The sequence below is a fragment of the Carcharodon carcharias genome, chromosome 22 (assembly GCF_017639515.1).
Source record: "Carcharodon carcharias isolate sCarCar2 chromosome 22, sCarCar2.pri, whole genome shotgun sequence".
In the NCBI taxonomy this organism is placed as follows: Eukaryota; Metazoa; Chordata; class Chondrichthyes; order Lamniformes; family Lamnidae; genus Carcharodon; species Carcharodon carcharias.
Genome location: NC_054488.1, coordinates 41,733,010 through 41,758,480, shown reverse-complemented (window position 1 = coordinate 41,758,480; position 25,471 = coordinate 41,733,010). Strand labels below are relative to the sequence as shown.

General features: G+C 40.5%; 1 protein-coding gene across 1 annotated transcript in view; it reads left to right on the top strand.

Annotated features, from left to right (window-relative positions):
• Positions 1-25,471, top strand: part of LOC121293629 (protein sidekick-2-like) — a 941,309-nt gene that overhangs the window by 714,854 nt on the left and 200,984 nt on the right. The window contains exons 26-30 of the mRNA XM_041216767.1: positions 7,021-7,136; positions 12,566-12,755; positions 17,640-17,738; positions 19,026-19,220; positions 20,332-20,533. Coding sequence (XP_041072701.1) covers positions 7,021-7,136; positions 12,566-12,755; positions 17,640-17,738; positions 19,026-19,220; positions 20,332-20,533 — 802 coding nt within the window. The remainder of the gene's footprint in view (positions 1-7,020; positions 7,137-12,565; positions 12,756-17,639; positions 17,739-19,025; positions 19,221-20,331; positions 20,534-25,471) is intronic.

The window sequence follows — 25,471 nt, the reverse complement described above, 5'->3', positions numbered from 1 at the left end:
GCTGCAGCCATTTTGCCTTTCGGGGCCATCCTATCATCTTTGCAGCAGTCGTGGGTTGGAAGCACTGAGAGGTGTGCGTGCAGCTGGACCTTAAATATAGCGCCCAGCGTGATGAAGCGGCGAGGTGATGGCGTGGTGGGCAAATGAGACCCCGCCCGCCATGGAAACGGTGGGCTTAGGACGATATGGCATGAAAAGCAGCCACTGCGGCCGGTGGGTAAAATATCGTTTTACCCGCCTGCCACTGCATTTAGTGCAAATCTGCGATGATTCCACCCAGAGAGTTTCAGAGAGGAAATGCCACAGTTTAGGGCCTTGGTAGCTGAAGGCACTGCCAGCAATGGAGGAATGATGAAAATCAGGGATCTGCAAGATGTCAGAATTTGAGGTGGCCGAGATCTCAGTGGGTTGCACAGCTGGAGGAGATTATAAAGATGGGGAGGGGTGAGGCCATACTCCAATTTAGAAACAATGTTGAGAATTTTAAAATCGAGGCATTGCAGGACCAATCTAGGTCAGTAAGCACAGATGGATGAACAATGCTAGGATACAAGTTTTGGAGGAGCTCACCATCAGCTTAGTAGCCAATCTAATTACAACTTGGCATGAGATCAGTGTGCTTCAATCCTGGAATAATTTTACTGTAGCCTTCATGAATCTACATCAGTCCAGTGATTATTTGATTCTGATAATGATGTAGATACGAACATTTTTTATTGAATGTATAAAAGATCAAAGACAGTGGTGCAAATATAATTATAAACTGATCCTATCTTAGAGCCATTTGATTAAAGCCCATATATAGGATTAACCTGGTGCAGGAATCATTGTAAATTTAATTTCCTGATAGCTGATCTTCCAATGCTTGCAGCTATCAGCTGTGATTGCATATTCTAAGAAAGGGCAATGCGAAAAGGCTTTTAATGCGGTGTTATTTAATGTAGAATTACATCTACGTTCAGAGTGCAGGAATCATTGAATTGTAGTGGGAATTTAAGATTGTATCGAAATATCTGATCAAACATCTGATCCAATCAAGGGCAACAAAATCCGGCCTTACTAGCGATGCTCACATCCCATGAAATAATTAAAAGTATTCCCGGTGAAGTCCCTACCTTTGATCCAAGTGGACAAAGAAAGTCACAGCTTTGATCACTGCTCTGTACTGAGTTAGCTGATCTAAGAGCTGCAGTAAAGATGTTGCATCTCATCACTGCTCCTGCGCTGATAAAGGGAATACTGGCAATGATTTCTTCTCCTGGTAGATATACAGTGACTCCTACTAGAAGTGCATATGTGTTTTTCATTGGCTGAAGATTGCTTTAACTTCCACAGTCAGAAAACCCATGCAGGAGTCACTGCCTAGACTCACACCCAATGAAAGCCATTTGAGCAAGATACTGAAAGGCACCCATTGTCCGGAGAACCAAACCTAAATTGCAGAGGGAATAAATCTGATCACAACTCACAAACCATCAAATGATTCTCTTTGTATTTCAAATAGGAGACTAATGGAATCATGAGAGAAAAGTAACAGATCTAAATTGTTTACATCAATACAGTTCATATTTCAAATTATTTTCATCTACCTTTTAATTAGCCACCACATGGTATATGTAGAATACATGGTGGGAAACCATGGAATAAGCTATGTTTCCCACTTATAATGCTGATCATAACTCAGTTGCATTTTGGAACAGATCAAACTGTAGGTTTTGGATCTTTAGTTAAACCAGGCTGTTAGCAAATGTCAGGAGCAATATTTAACCATTTCTTCTTGGAATTATGCTGCTTTGAGCTCCTGTAGAGTCAGGATTATTTGGTAGGCCGGATGGCTGTCTTTGAAATTAACTTCCCATTTTAGACTATTCTAATTGTCCTGATCAGATTATGACTTTGTATTTCATATTTTTTCAAGGTAATAATAAAAGGGAACTGAGCTAGAGTCCACATTTTGGACAAGCAGTGCTCACTGGTAGTTTCTTCAGGGTTGTAGAGCATTCAGCAGAACTAAATAATGCCAAATCTAAACAGGTATCCCTCTTCTTCAATCTGTTGGGTGGGCAGTTGTAAAGCAGAGAGCAGCTGTGCCGTTGCTGTCTCCTTTTCTTTTACTTAAAATCAATCTCGGATGACAACTGCCAGTCCGGACAATGGTGAACCTAGGAGCGGTTAATTAAATTCTTTCAGTTGTTTTCGGTTGGTAGGCAAAACTGAAACTATTGGATGGTAGGTAGTAAACTTCAACCCTCATCTCATTGAAAAGAACTTCCATCAAAATGAAGTGAATAGCTACTTGATTCCAAGTCTGGGGCACAGAAGCTTGACATTTCCTGTTTAAAATTTAACTTAGAATATGTTTGTGAAGAAAGTCATGGTTAGGAAGCAAACTTACGTATTGCCTCCTCTTCTTCTGAAGGAGAGTCATGCGAACTCAAATTTAACTCTGGTTCTCTCACCACAGATGCTGCCAAACCCGCTGAGTTTTTCCACATTTTCTGTTTTTATTTCAGATTTCCAGCATCCGCAGCGTTTTGCTTTTACAATTGTTTCGAGATTGGCCAATGCAGCTTTGGTGGACCACCTCCTTTTTGTTCTAGGGAACTTCTGTCGCCGATCTTCAGCCTGTAGATCTAAGTGGTTCTCAGCTCAGGCATTTGACTAGATAAGCTGGAATTCTTTAGCTCCCAGCTCAGTCCCCTTTCTGCAATGTTCTCTGCTGTACCCTCAGCTTCCAAGCATTCACCATTTTTTCAGTGGCCCTAAGAACTGCAGGCAGAGCTATGTTGAGAGAACTAGGCAGGTAAGTGGAGCTGGTCAAAGTGGGCAATTCAACCAACTCTGGGCCAAGTTGGCCACATCTGAGTTTTTAACTAAGGATCCCCAACAACAATCCTTTGACCCCCAGCTCCACAACTGATAATTACTATTCTCTGTTTAAATAAAAGTTCAAAAATCATCATTCATAAACTTTCAAATTATTTTGAATAAACTTTAAATAGCTATTTGTAAATGCATGTGGCTGTTTTGTAATTAATGTGATAAGCTGACAACCCTGTTTAATATACGATATAATGAATAATTGTTGAGCAAGGGAGAATTACCATACATTTAGTCATCATTATAAAATCCTTCTCTAACTTACTTGGTGTAAGCCCTTCTCTCCTTCCCCATTTGATATACCCTCTTTAGCTTAGTCTTATTATTTTGTTTTTGTACAAATTGATTTAACAGCGGTTTTGATACATTTGATACGAATGATGGGACTGCTTCCAAGAAGAAAACAAATCCATGATATTGACTATGTGGCTTCTAAAAGCATTTCCATGATTCTGCCCTGCCAATATTGCAGGATCAGATTATTTCCATATCTTTATCCCTACCATTCAAAAGCATATCTGTTTTCTTCCAGTACAAGTTGAATTGATGGTAATGATTTATTTTTTATGAACAAGAAATAAAAGCAAACAATATTCTTGATGTGCTGAAAGTCTGTGATAATTGATATGTTATGATGTATTTTTAATGATTACTGCAATGTAAAATATCTTTCAATAGGACACTTGACATCATTATAGTTTTATTGCAAGCACTAAAGCTCCGCTGATTCTGAGCTTTCAAAATTTTAAACAGCTACTTAGTGTGTAGTTATTAATAATGGCCCTTGTATATTAGTGAAATATTTTCACTATCAGCATGAGTAATTACTGTCTGTACAACATAATGGGTGGAATCTTCAGCTCGGCAGGTGGGCACGCGCCCGACCTGACCAAGCGTAAAATGTCACGCGATGATGTCAGGCGTGTGTCCCGGCATCTTTACGCGCTAGCGTGATATTTCAGTCGTCGTGTGCGCACCCGCCAACAATTAAAAGGACTATTAAGGCCATTAAAAAATTAATTTAAAGAAATTTTTTGCTGCCCATCCAACCTTACGGTTGGCGGGCAAGCGAAAAAGCCAAGCAGCCTTTGCACTTTTTTGGAAACCTCATCCACAGGCGGGGTGAGGTTTCTAAAAGCAAATAAAAGCTTTAGTTTTTTCACTAATAACATGTCGCTGCTCATGTGAGTCACATGAGGGGACATGTTTCATAACGTTTATAAAATCTTTAATTTTTTTTAAAATCAGTTCATCTCCCTGAGGCACAAAATTATGAAGCACGCATGCGCGAAAGTTGCGCTAACCCGGCTCGCATACCACCCCCCCCACCCCCCACTCCACCGCCTGCACAGGCAGCGCTGAGCACTGCTGCTTGCATTTCACACTGGTTGGGCCTTAATTGGCCTGCCAGCATTAAATTGCCTTCCGGGCCCGATCGCAGGCGGCAGGCAGCTTCCCAACTGCCCCTGCCCACCCCTACTGAGCCCACATGCCAAGGGCAAAATTCTGCCCTATGAAATGCCTTACCACAAAGAATATAATGTGGGTGGAGCTGAAAGATATTGTCCATTTGCCTTTTTTGTTTTTGTTTTTATTAGAGCATGCACAGGTTGTTTAACATGTTCAAGTGTAAATTGGGTGTAACCTGTAATAAAGGCACTGATTATAGTCACTAATTTACATTCCTTATGAATCTATTTGGCTGTACCACATAAGACAAAAGCAAAATACTTCAAATGCTAGAAATCTGAAATATAAACAGATGTGGAGAGGGAGAGAATTAACATTTCACATTTAACATAAGGGGCCAGTTAGCTTAGTTTGCTAAGAGTGTGGCGCAGAAGAACACCAACAGCCTAGGTTCAATTCCTGTACTGGCTGAAGTAGCTTGGGGCCTACCTCATCGCCTTGCCCCATAATGATGATATCATGGCACAAGCCATTATTAGCAGCCTTCAGTGGACTGCAATAAAGGGTAAAGCAAAGAAACACCCTGTACTGTCATCCACTGCAGCTGCTGACATCTTCGATCCTCCTTGCCTCTAGGATCATGCAAAAGAAGCCAAGATATACTACTGAAATCAAATTCATTAGCGTAGGTTTAACTGTAAAAAGTGCGACCTTTGAAATCACGTACAGCTTGGACATACTTGAACAACAAGGTGTCTACCACCACGACTAACATTTCAGGTTGATGGCTTTTCATTTCCTGTAAGGACACTTCACCCATTACATATCTTCCATGGTTTCAAGCAAAGCTGACCAGAGATCATCTGATAGTTTGGGGGACAGCACTGTATCTCTGTTTTCCTCCTTTGATCCTTTCCTCCAAATGGAATCCTCTGTTGTCAGATTCTCTGCCACTAGATTTTTCTTACTCAATCCACAATATCTATTGCAAGACAATTTCAATAGCATGCTCAAACCTCTCCTGAAGGCTCGGCTGGTTGAATCAGTGGGTAGCTGAGCTGTATTAAGCAAAGAGGTCACAGGTTTGATCTCTGGCTTGATCAGTAGATACATTACAGTTGGCCCTAGTCCCCCTGGTTTAGGAATGGGAAAATCAGCCAGCATTTCTGTCCCTTAGCCAGCCTTCTTCTATTTATCCTTCACTGCTATTCTGTCTTCTAATCAATATTACTGCAGCAGTTTCAGGGAATCAAGCCTGTTGCAGTTCATTGGCAAGATTTCAGGAGTTTGCAAAATTACTGTAAGATTAGGAATTCTTGTCCACAGTGAGCAACAACAGTAGAGGGAAGAGCTGTGAGAGATGAGTCAGGGAGTAGATGATTTTCAGTGGCCTAGTTTTTAAAAGAAAATTGGGAAAAATTGACTTGTGAAACTACAACATGTTATTAGATTTCATCTATTTAAATATTTAAGCTTCTGATCAACATAATTCTCTCATAAAGCCTATTGATAACTGGGGAAGTTTGTAGCAATGAAAGATAGGCCTGACTCGACGTAATGCAATAGCTTACAATTATATACACATTTCTAGTAATTTGTAAATAAATTTAACATAAAGTTCAACAGTATAGAGCAGTGTTCTTCATTGTAAGGCCTTTGAGCCACTGGCGGCTCCCATCGACACTGAATGCAGTTCTCCAACTCTTCCATCCATTTCTAGGAACTACTTTATCCTCTGAGGGTTGCAGCTACCCGGAACCCAACCCAGCATTATATTCCTATATACTTAATTTTTAACATTAAAAAATGTATACTGAGCCTTTCAAAAGTCATTCTTCTTTGCATGTCACATTGACCACATGGTACAATGTGCGCCAATAAGTATGTCTGAGAATTTGTATAGGAATTCTTGTCCAAAGTGAGCAGCAACAGTATAGGGAGGAGCTGTGAGGGATGAGTCAGGGAGCAGATGAGCATGATTTTTAGTGGCCTAGTTTTTAAAACAAAAATTGGGAAAAATTGGCTTTTGACGCTGTTGTAAACAGTCGTATAGTAACAGTTATATTACCATAGCAACCATCATAGAACTAGCAGACTATTCAACCCCCATTAGTCTTGCGTATTTTTTTGGCCCAAGTAAGTTACTGGAGTAGTAAGCAGTGATAATTTGTAATCGATGTGGCTCTCACAGTGCAGGCTTTTTTCTAAGTGGCCTTTACTTGAAAAATAGTGAAAACAACTGGTATAGAGAGAAAGTGGTTAAGGGCTGATTTCCCTCATGTAAGTGAAGTATTAAATGATAAGTTCAAGGTGAATGCAGAATATTACTTTGAGGTCAGCAGAACAAGAGAACGTGAGTTTAAATTAGTGAAATGGATACTAAGAAATAAAATCTTTACTCGAAGAATAATGAACATTTGAATAGGTAATGAAAGCAATGACAGTGAGAGGAATTTGGAATGTATTTGGATGTTTGAGGTGAAAATGAGAGGAATATTCTCATCCTTGATGTTTCTCGTTCTTCACTCGGATGGCTGGGATTAATACATTAACATGATATTAGCGGATGGTGTTGCCTTTAGAAGATCCTGTCAGCGTCATTGGTACTTTTGTTACAATTGTTGTGATGTCGATTGCAAAAATGTAATCCTGGTTAAATTTGAAATTCTCATTGTAACTGTGTAAGGACATTTGTTCCATGTATAAAAATGCCTTTCTTTCTTTTCTTAGTTCCTTCGTCTGGACCAACAAATGTTTCTTCTCTTGCTCTTAACTCAAACAGTATCTTGGTCAAGTGGAATGAGGTTCCACAACAAGATCGCAATGGGCTCGTCCTTGGTTATAAGGTAAGTTGATTAATTTGGACACAATCTTGATTTATAAAGCTACATAAATGTGAAGCATTTTGAGTCCACTTTTAAGCAAGAACACAAAAATATTGGGCAGAACTTTACAGCAATGGGATTTTACGTTCCAGCTGCAGACAATGGGAATTATAATGTCTCGCCTCATTTTATGGCCCCATCCCCACCGAAACAGGGCTGTAAAATTCTGGCCAATGTATATTTAATTCAGTGACATTTTCATTTTTCCCAGATTAAACCCTGGTGTCTAAGAGATGAGGCAGAGGCCCCAAATGTAGGACAAAGTATACAAGAAGAAATATTGGGTGTTTGTGATAAAGAATCGGCAATTACCATGGGTGACTTTAATCTACGTGTAAACTGGAAAAATCAGATTGACAGTAGTAGCTTGGATGAGGAGTTCATAGCATGCTTTCAAAATAGTTTCTTAGAGCAGCAAATTCTGGAACCAACCAGAGAGCATGTTATATTAGACTTGGTATTGTGTAATGTGACAGGATTAATTAATGACCTCAGGGTAAAGGCACCCCTAGGAAGCAGTGACCACAATATGATTGAACTTTACATCCAGTGTGAAAGGGAGAAGAGTGGGTCTAAGATTACTGTTGTGATATGGCAGATGGCAATTGCCAAGCTGACCAAATCCCAAAGGGAAACTTGGTCAAGCCATCACAATGATTTTGCTATTTGTATTTTAAAGATTAAATTAAAAAATTTATTAACAAAAGTAAAGAAGTTAAACACACAAGATTACAGATACACAGTTAAACTTAGTCTTATAAAAGATTTCTACTTAACAAGAATCTCAATTACACACCCCTTTCAGGCAACAGTCCGAATAGATTCTTAATTTATAAAAACATCCAGCAATATTACCACAAGCACTCATTGTTGCTATAAGGGAGATATTTCACACTACTCTCTCCCTCTCACTCGACAGTGGAGCTCCAGGGCTCTTAACAAAACCTTGCACTCTGAACCAAACCAGCATTTCTCTGGGGTAGCTAGAGGCTGCTTTTTCACAGTTCTATTTTACACGGTCCGTCTCTCAAGATCTTACCAGGCTTACTCACCATTCAGCTTTCCATCTTTCTTTGAATATATTTTCTCCCTTTTGAACTATAGATCCCATTGTTTCACCCTTGCTTTGGAAGTTACTTTTCCCAGAATATCAAAGTCTTTCATGTTGTCCTAATGGCCAGTACTTTCGAGAAAAATAAACTTAATAACTTTGCATTATTTATCTTGCCCATTGTAAAACATCGTATCATGCCCCTTTGAAAATCAAACAACCTCTCAACTCATCTACAAATGCAAATTCCATTCACACTGTATCTGCTGAGACCTCATCTTAGCTTACCGATGTATTTTACACTTTTATATACACTACCCTTTGATGATTCAAACCTTGCAGTCTGGCCATCTTTAGTTTAATCAAATTAGACACACACATGCATGCACACACACACACACACACTCACACACAGACACACCCCCTACAAGCCTGCTTTAAAGTATCCCACAGTAATATTAGGAAAAAATTATATTTCCTTTACACTATTGTTTTAAACTTAAATAAGGGGAACTTTGTGGGCATGAAAGCTAAGCTAGCTGAAGTTAACTGGGATACTAGGCTAGGGGTTCCATCAATAGAGAAGCAGTGGCAGTGGCATTTATGGGTTTTTTCCAGAATACTCGGAGCACATATATCCCTACTATAAAGAAAAATTCTAAAGGGAGGACACACCATCCGTGGTTAACTAAAGAAGTTAGGGAAAGCTTCAAACTTAAGGGAAAAACATATAACTGTGGAAAGATGAGTGGCAGGTCAAATGATTGGTCAGAATATAAAGAACGGCAGAGATTGACTAAAAGGTTAATCAGGAGAAAGAAATTTGAGTATAAGAGGAAGCTAGCTAGAAATGTAAAAATGGATAGCAAGAGTTTCTACAAGTATTTAAACAAGAAAAGAGTAGATAAGGTGAGTGTTGGTCCTCTAAAGAGTGAGAATGGGGGGTTAATAGTAGATAATAAGAAAATGGAGGATGAAATGAACAAATATTTTGCTTCTATCTTAACTTTAGAAGATAAGAAAAACATTCCAGTAACAGCTATAAATCAGGAGATGGAGTGGAGAGAGGAACTTTTGGTGAAATTGCAATTGCTAGGGAAGCGGCACTGAGCAAACTGATGGAACTGCGGGCTGATAAGTCTCCAGCTCCAGATGGACTTCATACTAGGGCCTTAAAAGAAATGGCTAATGAGATAGTAGATGTGTTGGTGTTAATTTTCCAAAATTCCCTAGGTTCTGGAAAGTTTCCATCAGACTGGAAAGTAACAAATATAACCCCTTCAATCAAAATGAGAGGGAGGCAGAAAACAAGAAACTATAGGCCACTTAGCTTGACATCTGTTGTGGGAAAGGTGTTAGATTTGATCATTAAAGAGGTTGTAGCTGGGCATTAAGAAAAACATAAGGTAATCGAGAAGAGTCAGCATGGTTTTGTGGAAAGGAAATCATGTTTAACCAATTTATTACAGTTCTTTGAAGGAGTAACTTGCACCCTGGATAAAGGGGAGCCTGTAGACATACTGTACTCGGATTTCCAGAAGGCATTTGATAAGGGCCCACATCAAAGGTTATTGCAGAAAATAAAAGCTTATGGCGTAGGGGGTAACATATTAGCCTGGATCGCAGATTGGCTGGCTGACAGAAAACAGAGAGCGTGCATAAATGGGTTTTTGCCTGATTGGCAAATATGACTAGTGGAGTCCCTCAGGGGTCTGTGCTGGGGCCTCAACTTTTTACAATTTACATCAGTGACTTAGATGGGTGGTGCCAAGGCATTGTAGCTAAATTTGCAGATGGCACTAAGATAGGTAGGAAAGTATGTTGTGAAAAAGACATAAGGATTTTGCAGATGGATATAGATAAATTGAGTGAGTGGGCAGAAACCTGGCTGATGGAGCATAATGTGGGAAAATGTGACGTTGTTCACTTTGGCAGGAGGAATAAAAAAGCAGTTAATTACCTAAATGGAGAACAATTGCAGAATTTAGAGGTGCAGAAGGATCTAGGATCTCGTGCATGAGTCACCAAAGTTTAGTATTCAAGTACAGCATGTAATCAAGAAGGCTAATGGAATGCTATCATTTATTATGAGAGGAACTGAACATAAAAGTAAGGATGTTATGCTTCAGTCATAGAGAGCCTTGGTTAAATCGCATCTCGAATATTGTGTGCAATATTTGTCTCCTTATTTAAGAAAGGATGTAAATGCATTGGAGGTGGTTCAGAGGAGGTTTACTAGATTGATCCCAGGAATGAGCAGGTTGTCTTATGAGGCACGGTTGCACAGGTTGGGCTTGTTTCCACTGGAGTTTAGAAAAGTGAGGGGTGACTTGATTGAAGTAGATAAGATCCTGAATGATCTTGACAAGGTGGACATGGGAAGGATGTTTCCTCTTGTGGGTGAGTCCAGAACTAGTGGGCACTGTTTTAAAATTAGGGGACATCCTTATAAGACAGAGATGAGGAGAAATTTTTACTATCAGAGAGTTGTGCGACTTTGGAACTCTCTGCCTCAGAAGGCAATGGAAACTGGGTCACTGAATATTTTTAAGGCAGAGGTTGTTGGATCTTGTTAGGCAAGAGAATCAAAGGTTATTGGGGGTAGATGGGAATGTAAAACTCGAAACACAAGCAGATCAGCCATGATCTTATTGAATGGTGGAACAGGCTCGAGGGGCCGAATGGCCTGCTTCTGCTCGTATTTCGTATGTTTATATGTAAATACATTTGGGGATTAAATGACACACTGCAAAAAAAAAAATGCTCTCCTTTCATCTCTGGAATTTAAATGAATTTCCAGACCAGATAGAATTAAAGCATCTTTTCTTCACTGAGGAACATAACTTTAATTTTTTGCAGCCCTCAAAGGGTTTGATTTTGTATTCAGCCCAGGTAGCAGACTGGTATGATGAACCCTTCTCATCTCTGTGGACTTAAATGGTGGAACTTGGGTTAAGTTGGATTTTCAGGTTGGTAACCAATGGAGTGCACACACAGGGAGATCCAATGTACAGTTGCAATTGAGTCTCCACTCTCATTTGCTTAATTTTAGCAAGCTGCCAGCGCCTGTTATATCTCCTGAGGCAGCTCACAAGATTAGTGTATCCAATTTCAGGCTGCCTGCCTCATCAGCTGCAGGACTGGTAAAGGGGGGAAGAAAACAAGGAGATCATCAGTTGCCAGCAGCACTCAGAAGTGCTTTAGAACCAATAAGAGCACTCTTGCTCCTCCTTGGTCCACATAACCTTGTAAAAAAAAGATTAGCTTTTTTGGTGTCAGTCTCTTGCTAGGTCATCCACAGCCCATAAACCTGATAGGGGCAAATCCCAATGTCTGCTCCACCCTGGACAATCCAATTTCTTGGAGAGGACATAAAATAATCGTTAGGCTCCACAATGCACCTGGACAAAAGCCTGTCACCCCGGCTGCCTGAAAGTCATCTGAGGCCAATATGATGTTCAATGTTTTCAAAGCATCCTGGATGATTGGGCATAGCCCCGCGAAATTGAACATTTTTGAAGATGTACACAACCATAACTAATTTCTACCTCCACTGATCTTTAGTGTAACACCATAAACAAATTCAATCAGGTTCTTTGTGGGCATCGGTCCACAGAAATAATTGGCAATCTCATTTGGAAAGGCCACAAACATTGTTTGAAATTCTCTCAGGTGTAAAGGAAGATCTAAGTTAATCCTCATTTTTTAAATTGAGCTGGGCTAGTTGAAGTTTACATGTGTCCTTTGGCAGTCCTTGGCAATCTCTTCTTTGTCTCCACCTATCACTGGCCCTCTATCCAGCTCTACCTGTCCCACCCCCCTTAAACAGCTTACACTTCACCTGATTTCTATTTTTCTTTAGTTCTGATGAAGATTCAACGAACTTGAAACATTAACTGTATTCCTGCTGTCAGACCTGCTGAGTTTTTCCAGCTATTTTTGTTTTTGTTTTACATGTGTCCTGTTATGTTACTGATTGGAGTGCATTCTGCTGACACTAGGTACAATACTGTGATATTGTTCCATTTTTCTGTTCTGAGATGACCCCATCCTGAAAAACGCAAAGAATTTATCAATGGGGGCACTGTTATACTAACACTATTAACAAAAAGAAGTCTGCTTAAAATCTGAAGACCCCCTTCAATGCTGCCATCACTATTGGTGAACTTTCTCTTGGGAGAAATAATAAGGCTAGGTGTTGCATTATGGGCAACAAAAGTAAAGGACACTGTAATTTACTTAAGTAAAGGTCTACCAGTAAACATTTCTTCTATTCAGTGTTGCTAACAGAATTCTCACAATATTCCCTCTGCTATTTTTTTTCTCTGTTTGAATGTAGGTCCTGTACAAGGAGAAGGATTTGGAGACTCCTATGCAGATCCGGACCATCGAAGGCAACACCACACATGGTGTTCAACTCGTTGAGTTGGGGAAATATGTGCTGTATGAGATCCAAGTCCTTGCTTTTACCAGAATTGGAGATGGAATACCAAGCTTCCCATCCATACTTGAGAGAACACTGGATGATGGTTGGTATTTTTACGATGATAAACAAAAATAGATAAGTGGTCTAAAGCCGCATTTTGTGTTTTTAATTGTATCATACTGGGCTGGTAGGAAACAAGTTTACAGGGTTTCCTGGATTACTGTGCTGCCTTACTTCCCAGGTCTTCAGGTTTAAACTTCTCATCTAAGTTATGAAGCAGCATTATTTACTATGCTGCTAATATTTACAGCCTGTACATAAATGATGACAGCATAATTGTCAACAAAGTCGTTCCTAACGTCACTTTACAAGTTTAATGAATTGAACTCAATTGCCCATTTGCTTGAAGAATTGCCTGTGAAATATGTTAAAGTTATAGGAAGTCACATTTGCCCTTAGTTTTTTTTTTATTGAGGGCTAATCCTGAAAAGGGTTAACGTTGTTGATGTTGATAGTGATGTTGATTTTAAGACCTGGCATGCAAGTATAAGCTCAGGTTTTCATTGTGATGATTTGACCAAACTTATCTTCACTGTCTCAAATTTGTATCTGGTACAAGAATAAGGCAGCTAATTATATTTGGTAAAAAGCTGAAATATAATCAAGGAAGGTCCAGATTTAATCATGGCCTGTTCCAAGTTAGCTGATTTTAGCTAGGACAGCAATCACACACTACAGTGTGTTCTGCTGCCTCTGAGCTTGGTGGGATTTTTAGCCAGGGTTTCCATTTCCAGTCATGATCCAGTGAATCCTCCTGGAACTGATGATGATATGAGAGAATTGGACTTGACCAGTGATGCCATTCAATTTCAAGCCATGTGGCCAATTAACACACAGGCACATACGATAATGGCCAAGGTACCGAAGATGACTGGTGCCTATGGAATCATATCCAGCCAGGAGACAATGCCTTCAAGAGAGGAAGGCAGGCAAGGAAAACATAGAAACATAGAAAAATAGAAGCAGGAGTAGGTCATTCAGCCCTTTGAGCCTGTTCCGCCATCCAATTTGATCATGGCTGATCCTCTATCTCAACACCGTACACCCGTTCTCTCCCCATATCCCTTGATCCCTTTAGAGTCTAGAAATCTATTTCATTCTTAAATATACTCAGTGGCTTGTCCTCCACAGCCCTCTGTGGTAGAGAATTCCATAGGTTCACCACTCTCTGAGTGAAGAAGTTTCTCCTCATCTTAGAGCTAAATCGCCTACCCCGTATCCTGAGATTGTGACGCCCTGGGGAGAATTTTCTCTCCGTGGTGGTGGGGGGGGGGGGGGGGGGGGTGCGGGGTGCTGGGTGGGATCAGGCCCGGGTGGGCATACAGCCGATCACCACCCGCAATCTGAGCTGCCTTAGGGAGATTAGTTTGATCTTTTATAAGTTTAATAAATAGAAAAAGAATTCTTAAGACATGTCCCCTCGTGTGACAGTGTCACATGAACCGGGGCACGTCAATGAATTTCATTAAAATTTTTTATTAAACTTTAAAAACCTTCATGAAATCTCATCCCGCCCCTGGATGAGGTTTCATGATAAATGAGCAGGCCGCCTGGGCTCTTCGCCTGCCCGCCAACCTTGAGGTCGGATGGGCAGCTCAGTTAATTATTTTAATTGGTATTTAAATGGCCTTAATAGGCCTTTGACATTTCGGCGGGCATGCAGCTGGATCTGGTGCCTGCCCGACGAGCTGAAGATCTGAATAAGGCGCGGTGATGTTGGGCTGCACGCCCGACTTCACCAGGCATCATTTTATGCGTCGGCAAGCGGTGCGCAGCTCTGCTCACTGACCCGAAGATTCTGGCCCTTGTTCCAGAACCCCAGCCAGAGGAAACATCATCCCTGTATCCAGTCTGTCCAGCCCTGTCAGAATTTTATACGTTTTAATGAGATTCCCTCTCATTCTTCTAAACTCCAGTGAATACAGGCCTAGTCAGCCCAATCTCTCCTCATACAACAATCCTGGCATCCCAGGAATCAGTCTGGTGAACCTTTGCTGGACTCCCTCTATCGTAAGTATACTCTTTCCTAGGTAAGGAGACCAAAACTGCACACAATACTCCAGGTGTGGTCTCACCAAGGCCCTGTATAGCTGCAGTAAGACATCCTTGCTCCTGTACCCAAGTTCCCTTGCAATGATGGCCAACATACCATTTGCCTTCTTAACTGCTTGCTGCACGTGCACTCTTGTTTTCAGTGATTGTTGTACAAGGACACCCAGGTCACTTTGTACGTCAACATTTCACAATCTATCACCATTTAAATAATACTCTGCCATTCTGTTTTTTCTATTGAAGTGGATAACTTCATACTTAACCACGTTATACTGCATCTGCCATGTATTTGCCCACTCACTCAACTTGTCTAAATTGCCTTGAAGCCTCTTAACATCCTCCTCACGACTCACATTCCCACCTAGTTTTGTGTCATCAGCAAACTTGGAAATATTGCATTTGGTTCCCTCATCCAAATCATTGATATATATTGTGAATAGCTGGGGCCTAAGCACTGATCCCTGCAGTACCCCACTAGTCACCGCCTGCCATTCTGAAAAAGACACGTTTATTCCTACTCTTTGTTTCCTGTCTGCTAACCAATTCTCAATCCATGCCAATATGTTACCCCCAATCCCATGTGCTGTAATTTTGCACACTAATCGTATAAGCGGCACTTTATCAAAAGCTTTCTGAAAATCCAAATACACCACATCCACTGGTTCTCCCTTATCTATTCTGCTAGTTACATCCTCAAAAACTCCAGTCGGTTTATCAAACACTGGGGTGAATTTTTCCAATGGTGGGCGGGCTGTTCGGGAGTGGGCGCGGGTGGGCACAGAGCCGATCGCCACCTGTAATGGGAGGCGCGCTGCCATTTTACACGGGCGAGCCAATTAAGGCCTGCCCAGCGTAACGCGCAGCCGGTAGCACTCAGTGCTACCCCTGCGAGCGGGGGGAGGAGCGAGAGTCGGGGCCTGCTCTCATTTGCACATGCGTGAAGCAGCGCAGCAATCTCGCTGAGGCACAAGCTGCCTCAGGCAGATTAAGTAGATAATAAAACTTTTCAAAAAAAAACGTTAAAAATTATTTAAACGTCTCTTCATGTGACAGTGGCACATAAGCTGGGACATATTTGTGAAGTTTACAGAATTTATGTATTAATTTTATAAAACCTTCAGGAAACCTCGTCCTGCCCGTGGATGAGGTTTCCTAAAAACCGGAAAGGCCGCTTGGGCTATTCGCCTGCCCGCCAACCTTAAGGTTGGACAGGCAGCGTTGTTAATAAGTTAAATTAATTTTTTAATGGCCTTAATAGGCCGTTGACAATTTGGCAGGCATGCAGCTGCCTCCAGCGCGCGCCTGTTGAACAAAATATCGAAATGACATGTGATAATGTTGGGACGCACGCCCAACGTCATCTCGCATCATTTTACACGTCAGCATGTCAGGCCCACCCCTGCACACCGATACCAATATCCTGCCCATTATTTACCTTTCATAAATCCATATTGACTTGGTCTAATCCCATTGATATTTTCTAAGTATCCTCTTATCATACCCTTTATAAAAGACTCTAGCATTTTCTCTACCACTGATGTTAGACTAACCAGTCCATAATTCCGTTTTTTCCCTCCCTCCTTTTTTAAGTACTGGGGTTACGTTTGCCACCCTCCAATCTGCCAGGACTGTTCCAGAATCTACAGAATTCTGTAAGATGACAACCAACGCATCCACTATTTCCATGGCCACGTCCTTTGGTACCCTGTGATGTAGATTATCAGGCCCAGGGGATTTATTGGCTTTCAGTCCCATTAATTTCTCCAGCACTGTTTTTTTATTATTACTAATTTCCTTCAATTCCTCTTTCTCACTAGACCCTCGATTCCCTAGTTTTTCTAGGAAGATATTTGTGTCTTCCTCCGTGAAGACAGAACTAAAGTAGTTGTTTAATTTCTCTGCCATTTCCTTGTTCTCTATTATAAATTCTCCCGTTTCAGACTCTAAAGGACCTACATTTGTCTTCACCAATCTTTTTCTTCTCACATGCTTATAGAAGCTTTTAAAGTCCTCTTTTATGTTCCTTGCAAGTTTACTCTACTCTATTTTTCCCCTCTTAATCAATCTCCTGGTCCTCCTTTGTTGACTTCTAAACTGCTGCCAATCCTCAGGCTTACTACTTTTTCCAGAAATTTTATATGACTCCTCTTTGGATTTAATATTATCCTTAATTTCTTTTGTTAGCCATGGTTGGGCCACTTTTCCTGTTGTATTTTTGTGCCAGAAAAGAATATATAACTGTTGCAATGTCATGCCTTTTAATGAAGTTCCCCAATCTATCTTAGCCAGCTCACACCTCATTTCATTGTTTAGATTTAGGACCCTTGTTTCGGATTGGACTACCTCACTTTCCAACCAAAGGAAGAATTCTATCATGTTATGGTCACTGTTCCCCAAAGGACCGCACACAAAAAGATTATTAATTAACCCCTTCTCATTGCACAAAACTAATTCAAGGATATGCTGTTCCCTAGTTGGCTCTTCGAAATGCTGGTCTGAAAAACCATCTCATACACACTCCAAGAATTCACCTGCCACAGTATTATTGCTAATTTAGTTTGCCTAGTCTATATGTAGATTAAAACCACTTATGATTACTGGAGCATCCTTGTTACATGCATCTCTAATTTTCTATTTAATACCGTCCCCTACCTTACCACTACTGTTTGGAGGCCTATAGACAACTCCCACTGATATTTAAGCAGTAATGTGTAAGCAGCAAAAGAAAAGGTGGCAACTCAGAAGTGATATTCAAGGACAATGACATGTACAAGTTGAACACAGTTCAGCAATAAGAGCAGCAAAATCATTACTGTTGTCATGTGAAATGGTTAAGCTGTAAAAGTAGCTTTTTTTAATTGTTTCTGTTTTTCAGTGCCTGGACCCCCTGTAGGAATCCTGTTTCCAGAAGTTCGAACAACATATCTGCGTTTAGTCTGGCAGCCTCCAGCGGAACCCAACGGGATCATTCTGGGTGGGTGACTTGAGAAGTCCTGAAACTTGAAATAAATGGGAATGAAAATACCTGCAATAATCTTTCTGTTTACACATGATAGGAGGAGGAAAGAACAATATATATAACCAGAAAATGCTGGAAATACTCATTAGGTCAGGCAGCATCTGTGGAGTGAGAAACAGAGTTAACGTTTTAGGTTGACAAAAGGTCATTAACCTGAAATGTTAACTCTGTTTCTCTCTCCACAGATACTGCCTAACCTGCTGAGTATTTCCAACATTTTTTTTTATATTTCAGATTTCCACAACCCACAGTGTTTTGCTTTGGTAAAACAAGGAAACTGTTGGAAAAGCCTGACATATTAGTTTTATTAATCCTTTGGTAGCCTGAAGGGTTTAACACACATATGGAAGAACAGCAAATATTATAATTTTAAGCCACACTAAGGAATGTGATGACAAGGATTTGTTTTATATGATTTCTCTGTTAATGTAGAGCAGCAATATGTTATAACTGAAAACGTGATACAAGAGTTTTGTAGGGTGTTGTAAAAAGGCATTTGAAGTTGTCCTCCTTTTAAGAGATTGATAAGCTTATGTGGGCTATACCTAAGGTAAGTGTAGCCATGAGATAACTTTCTAACCATGACTGCTATTAAGTAATATTAAAATGAAACAAAATTCTACCATGATAACTCACACTAGGGACATACTCATGCATTTGTATCAATGGGTTTCAAATGCCAAATGTCTTGCAGACCCACTGAGTGTATTGGCATATTTCCAGGGACCCCCCTGGACAGTGTTGACGTGCAGCTGGGGGACACCAGCCATAATTTATTTTAAAGAAGTGTCAGCTCCCCAAGAAAAATAGTGTTGCACTTGCAGATTTCTTTTGATGCAGCAAAATAAATAAAGTGTTTTAAAGTCAACAAGTACAGAAGAATGCAGAGAACTTGAGCCACTGGAGAGTAATTCAACTTGTGTTGGAAAATAAAGTGTATGGTATCACAATGAGTGCCTGTTCTGTGCCCGACTCAATATTCAATGGAACTGAATATCCAGCAATGCATATAATGAGCAGCCAATAAGTTACTACCTGTTTTACACTAAAGTACCAGAGTTTCTACCACGCTATGTTTGCCTTAAGTTGGACCCCAGAGAGAAAAGTCTAATATCCAAATGCAATCCCTGGGATTTTCTTCCAGACCTCAATTTTTAAAGCATAGTTTTGGAAGGATGTTGTAATGCTCACAATCTACACACCTTTCACACAATTTGATATTTAGTAATTTTTTTCCCTCAGCTTACCAGATAACGTATCGATTAAACACAAGCAACACAAACACTGCCACAGTAGACGTGTTGAACCCAAGTGCTCGACAATATACAGCAACTGGGCTAAAACCAGAATGCAGTTACGTCTTCCGCATTACAGCTCAGACTCGCAAAGGATGGGGTGAAGCAGCAGAGGCCTTGGTGGTAACAACAGAAAAGAGAGGTAAGTAGGAACATTATGCATAATGGAGCTGTTTTTATTGAATGAGAACAATCCTGTAAAATTGTCAAGGAATCATCGGCCTCCTGAAAGGTATATTTTCTTGAATGGGTTCAAATTCTTGAAGTGTTTTCCAAGCCAGCGACACATTGAGGGATTTGAGTACCCTCACAGAAGTGATTAAAGGAAATGTTATCAATATCAGTTTGACCCTACAATCTGCTACTTTGTGGAAACATATGCCTACTTATTATTTTCCAAATCAAAGACTAATAGAGTAAGAAATTTGGAAACCTGGGGGATTACAAAGCCCAGTGAAAACTTAACAGAGTGGCAATGATATAGTGCAACTCAAACTGATACACCCTGAAGAAGTTGTGTGAGATATGCAGCTCTCATATGATGGTTTAAAACATTTTCCTTTCACACCAGGAACCTGAATTTCAATTCATCTTAAACTGATAGGATGGACATTGCTTTCTTCTCCAAAGATTTTGACTGAAATCAATTTGAATGACTTGGAAAAACAGTATTTCCACTCTCTATAGGGAGCTTAACCAGTTCTTGACTCGACTGTGAGATGGACATACTTGGGATTAATGCCTGAAAGAACTGTCCCACTTCAAAATGCAAGGTAGTGATGGTGGAAAATGCTCAGCACTTTTCACAGAGAAAAATCCCATGGCTTAAGCCATTTTCACTTCCCATACGAAAGGCTGGCAGCAAGGAATTTTGAATATCTGAGAGAATGAAACATAATTTAAAATCTCCAACTCCTACCAGAGAAAATTATATATAACTTTTTAATCATTTCCCCAAGGGACACTTTTCATTGTTTCGATTTCCTGAAATTTCTGTAAAATTTGAGAACTAAGTGGAATGTGAATTATGTTCTAGAATACACTACCTGGAAAGGTGGTACAAGCAGATTCAATAGTATCTTTCAAACGGGAATTGGATCCATTCTTGAAAAGGAGAAATATGCCGGGCTATGAGAAAGAGTAGGGGAGTGGGACTAATTGAATAGCAAATGGCCACCTTCTGTGCTGTAAGACCCCACCATAAAATGTATGAGAAACAGCCTGTTCTCTAAATGTTTTCTTTCCGTTCTCAGCTCACCCACAACCTCCCAGCAAACCTTCCATACTACAACAGGATGTTCAATCACGTAGCGTACTGCTGTCCTGGGAACCAGGCAGTGATGGTCTGTCTCCAGTTAGGTACTACACCATCCAAACTCTAGAGCTACCTGATGGAAACTGGTCACTCCACTCAGCTTCAGTGAGCCATGAATCTACTACATATCTTGTAGACAGGTGAGTGCTAATGTTTACAAAGGATGGTCAAAATTTCAAGATGGTACTGATACAAAATAGGGAAATTCCTACGTTTCTTTATACAGCTGTGAAAGATTTCAAGTTAAAATGGATAATTTCTGCCACAACCAAATTTCAAAATGAAGAAAGGGAGGTGCCCAGGCTGGTTGATTTGGAAAATAGTCTGGATACCAAACTTTGTGCTAGGAGCAAATTGAATTGTTCATGGTCAAAACTTGAAACCATAACAACTTGAACTTTCCTTATCAAATCTTTTAACCCCTTACTGCCAGATTCTAAATTAATTGTTTTTATGTATAGCCCTGTTTGAATATTTACTGATCAGGTATTTTGGTCTAAATACTTTGGTATGATACTTTTCATCTTCTGGGAAAGCTTGGAGAATATGGAGGGCACCCAATGTAACATGCAATGAGATGTACACTACAATTAGTTGCTATACCTGAGCACACTAATTCACATGTGTCATTACAAAGACACAAGTTTCAGTGAATAGGAGACCCACACCCAGATTTTTGCCATGATGGATAGGCTCTCATATCCCCATGCCAACTTAGTGCTAAATCATGCCAACCCATGCCGGCACCCACCACTCTTTGTTGTTAGCCCCTCCATGCCAACTCACCTAGTACCCTTGGACAGTTCCTTGACAGCTGGACAGTTCTTTAACAATCATTTGACAGCTGGACAGTTCAATGCATGTGTGCGTGAAAAGTGCATAATCATGTTCACTTTTAACGATCCCAAAGGAGAGGCTCTCCCTTGTGGTGAAAGTCACAGAAATGGCCAAAAGTCCTAAGTCCCGCCCCTGAACCTGGCATTTCCTATCTTTGCAGGGTCAGGTGTGGAGTCGAGCCAGGGTTTGTGCATGCATAATTCACAGAGGCAGCTGGCCATTTAAATCACCAACTGCCTCCACTGAAGTGGGATTTTGGTAAGCCAGGAGTTTGAAACCTAGAGTGTGCAGATTAGGATAGGTAAGAGGAGGTCTGAACTTGGTAGATTCTTTTGGATATCCAGGAGATTTAAGGTACCTCTTTGGATAGGGTCCCAGAATCTCTTTGAGAGAGGTAAGGCACCCTTTGGGATTGTTAAAAGTGAACATGATTAGGTACTTTTTAATGCACAAACTCATTAGAACTGTCCAGCTGTCAAAGAACTGCTAACAAACTGTCCATCTGTCAAAGCAGTCAAAGAAGCGTCAAAGTTGTCAAGGAACTGTCCAAGGATACTGGGTGAGTTAGCATGGAGGAGGTAACAAGAAAGGATGGGGGTGGTGTGGGTTGCCATGAGTTGGCAATAAGTTGGCATAGAGGTATGAGGGGCATGGGTTGGCATAGGGAATATGAGGGGCCATTGGGGTGGGTGGGGAGCATGGGGTGGCATAGGGAGTATGCAGTTGGTGTGAAAGAGTCGGGAGTGAGACATGGAGGAATTTTTTTTTTGTTTTATTCTTTTATTTAAATTTATTTCAACACAGTGCCGGAGCATAGAGGTAGCCTTCTGTCCAGCCAGCCTCTTTATCCAACAGCCTCCTCATCCGTTCCGGGGTCATCTGACCTCAATCCTATTTCAGTCCACCGACCCTGACTGAAAATCCAAACTGTGGGCAGACCTTTTTAAAATTCATGTTCACCGAACAGGGAAATCTCCTGACTCTCCTAATTCTAGACACCTATTTAAGGAAAGAAGAGAAATATCAAGGAGCATTTCATCTTACACGTAAAAGAACAGTACTTGTAAATGTCCAATCTCTCAGTCATAGAGTAACCATATGTAAATAATGACACTTCACAGAGCAAAAGATTTGAAAAATGACAAAGAGAAGTAGCACTGAAGAATTCTAATGCAGCCTCTCCATCTCTCATATTGGTACCAATAATTAGAGATAACTTGGTTGTCGGATATCTATTAAACACCAACTTATTCATTTACTTAATGAATCCTACTGTATTATTTAAGATTTACTAAATGGTGTTAAAACTCATTTATTAAGTAATATTTAGATTTAAATTCCTGTGCTTACTTTTTTCCTTATAAGGTCTTAGTTACGTTTTTATTCGAAAAAACACTGCATCTAAAAAAGCTTGCATTTAGAATGCATCCACCGCACTTTAAATGCCGCCCTTCAAGGAACAACTCTAATAAAATTGAAGGATTCAAGGGATGTGCGCTTCGCTGGCTGAGCCAGCAGTTATTGCCCATCCCTAGTTGCCCTTGAGAAGGTGGTGTTGAGCTGCCTTCTTGAACCGTTGCAGTCCATGTGGTGTAGGTACACCCACAGTGCTGTTAGGAAGGGAGTTCCAGCATTTTGACCCAGCGACAGTGAAGGGACAGCAATATATTTCCAAGTCAGGATGGTGAGTTACTTGGAGGGGCACCTCCAGGTGATGGTGTTCCCATCCATCTGCTGCCCTTTTCCTTCTAGGTGGTAGTGGTCATGGGTTTGGAAGTTGCTGTTTAAGGAGCCTTGGTGCTGCCTAAGGAGAGCCTTATCTGTCCTGAATAAACCTCCCCAATCTACAAGGGCAGCTTCCAAAGTTTTATAGACAATTGCCAAATTACAGAAACTTTGCTCAACAATTAACCTTCAAATGACCTCATAATGTACCTATTTAGGATACTTCCTCACAGTCAGTACTTGAGCAATGACCTTAAGTCACAGACCCTCATATTAAATATAGTTTCTTTTTTGTAACTGTGCTCCAGACCCTAATTCAACCATAAGCAGTGCCATGAAAGATCAGCAGTGATGTTAAATTAATAATGCTAATGGTTTGATTTGGTAACTTCCTGAAATAACTCCAAATCCAGATTTGCTCTGAGGTTACTAAAGCTACAGTCAAGGATTACCAAGCAGTAATTGTTAAACCCCATTGACAAATGAGATTAGGGACTGCTGCACATTTACAGTCGCGCATGTTCTTGTTCAATTTTTCCATCTATTTTGCAGTTGCTATTGTATCCAAAAATTGAATAAGTTCTGATTTGAAAGGAATAATCCATTTGAAGTAGATCAACAACTCTTCCTTATTTAATATTGCTTTAGGTTCAGTTATACAATAATAAGAAATATTAAGCTTCAGAACAACTAGTTCATTCCAAATGCAGTGCACAAGCTGTAATCTTATCACCTTGTTGGATTCTATACCCCTGTGACTCTCCCCTAGTTAGTTTGCTACTTAGTTTATGATTATTTAGTTGCACTTTTTAAATAAGAAATAACCATCATTTTCAAATACATCTTTAAAGATATTTAGTTGCACTTTTAAAATAAGAAATAGGGATAGAAAAAGCAAGTTACCATTATAAAGAATGGGAGAGAAAATATTCCAACAGCTTTTGAATCATCAGCAGTCCGGGAAAAATGTTAAGATTTAAATTGTGAGAAACCAGCAGAAAATCTTAGCGTGTATAAATTAGGGGAATATTCTTAGTGAATATCAAAATCTTGATGAGCAGTTTGCAATTACTAAATAAATCTGGATTTAGTAAATATAGAAAAGAAAGCAAAAGCTAGGGCTGAAGATAAACTATTTACTGTCTAGTGTCACAATAAAAGCAAAATACTGTGGCTGCTGGAAATCTGAAATAAGAACAGAAAATGCTGGAAAAATTCAGCAGATCTGGCAGTATCTGTGGAGAGAGAAACAGAGTTAATTGGTGAAATGTTACAGCCCCATTGTGGCGGGGACAGAGCTGTGAAATGCAGTGAGCCTTTCAAAACTCCATTGACTTCAATGGGACTGTAAAATCCCGCCGGCATAAAATTCCGCTTCGAGTCCAATGTGGCTTCTTTGGAACTTCGTAACACAACAGTATTATGATCCCTGTAAAGACCACTAACTCTTTAAGTGACAGACTGACAGGATCACACAACAAGGTTTCAAGTTTTAAGACTTTTACTGTAATGAGCAAACCAAAAGCAACAGTGACCAAACACAATTATGTTGGCAACTTTTACTCTAAACTACAGAAAATAAATTCCCCATTTAACTTTTAGTGTGACCAAAAATCTTCCGTTACTGATAGACATTACAATGTCCCTTATGTGGACACTTAATTTGCCAGAAACCAGTCTAAAATCATTGTCAGCTCCCGATGATTCATTTTTCTTTCCCAGCGGGATATCTTCTAATCCCGGAACTGACTTTTACTGTGATGGTTGCACTGGAGATTCCTTCCCTTCAGCCCAAGTTAGGCAAATCTTCCAGCCTCATTTGAATCTTCACAAACTTGATCTCTTCAACCTGAGTACAAGCTCCCATCTGCGTTCTGCATGGTGAACAATAAAGTCAGCATTTCTCTGCTTTAGGTGCAGCACTGGCTGCCTTTATATCCTGCTCTCACATGGCTACAGCTTGGCCTGTGTCTCTGAGTTTCAGGGATATCTTAGAAACCCTGTAATCCGATAGTACAATAGCTTGCTATGGACTCGTCCCTTCCCAAAGCCCATCTTCATGGCAATGTGAATCACGTGGACCTTGTACCCAGGTAGAAGTGCTAATTAGCAATCTTCTAGACCCCCAACTCTCTTCTTTCTTGGATTAAATAGACAGTTCCAGGTATAACTGTTTATAAAACCTGACATTCCTAACGCCCTACTGTGATACTTAGGGCTGGATTGTCATGGAGTCAGGGAGACTCCGTGGAGGTATGAAAATGGTGTGTGGGACCTGATTCCAGGATTCTAGACCCCATTACAGAGGTTTTCAATTTTCACCAGTGCAGGTTAAGGGTGCGGGCTGCTGTGGGTCTCAAGCCCACATCCTGCTCCTGACCTGGCCAGTTTCATAGCAGGGATAGGCGCATCCTATTCCTCTGCAATTTTCATGGAGTCAAGTGATCTTTCAGCCTCAGAGGTGTTTGTGAACTGTAGTCTGGATGAGGGAACCTTTTGAAAGGTAAGTTCCAAAG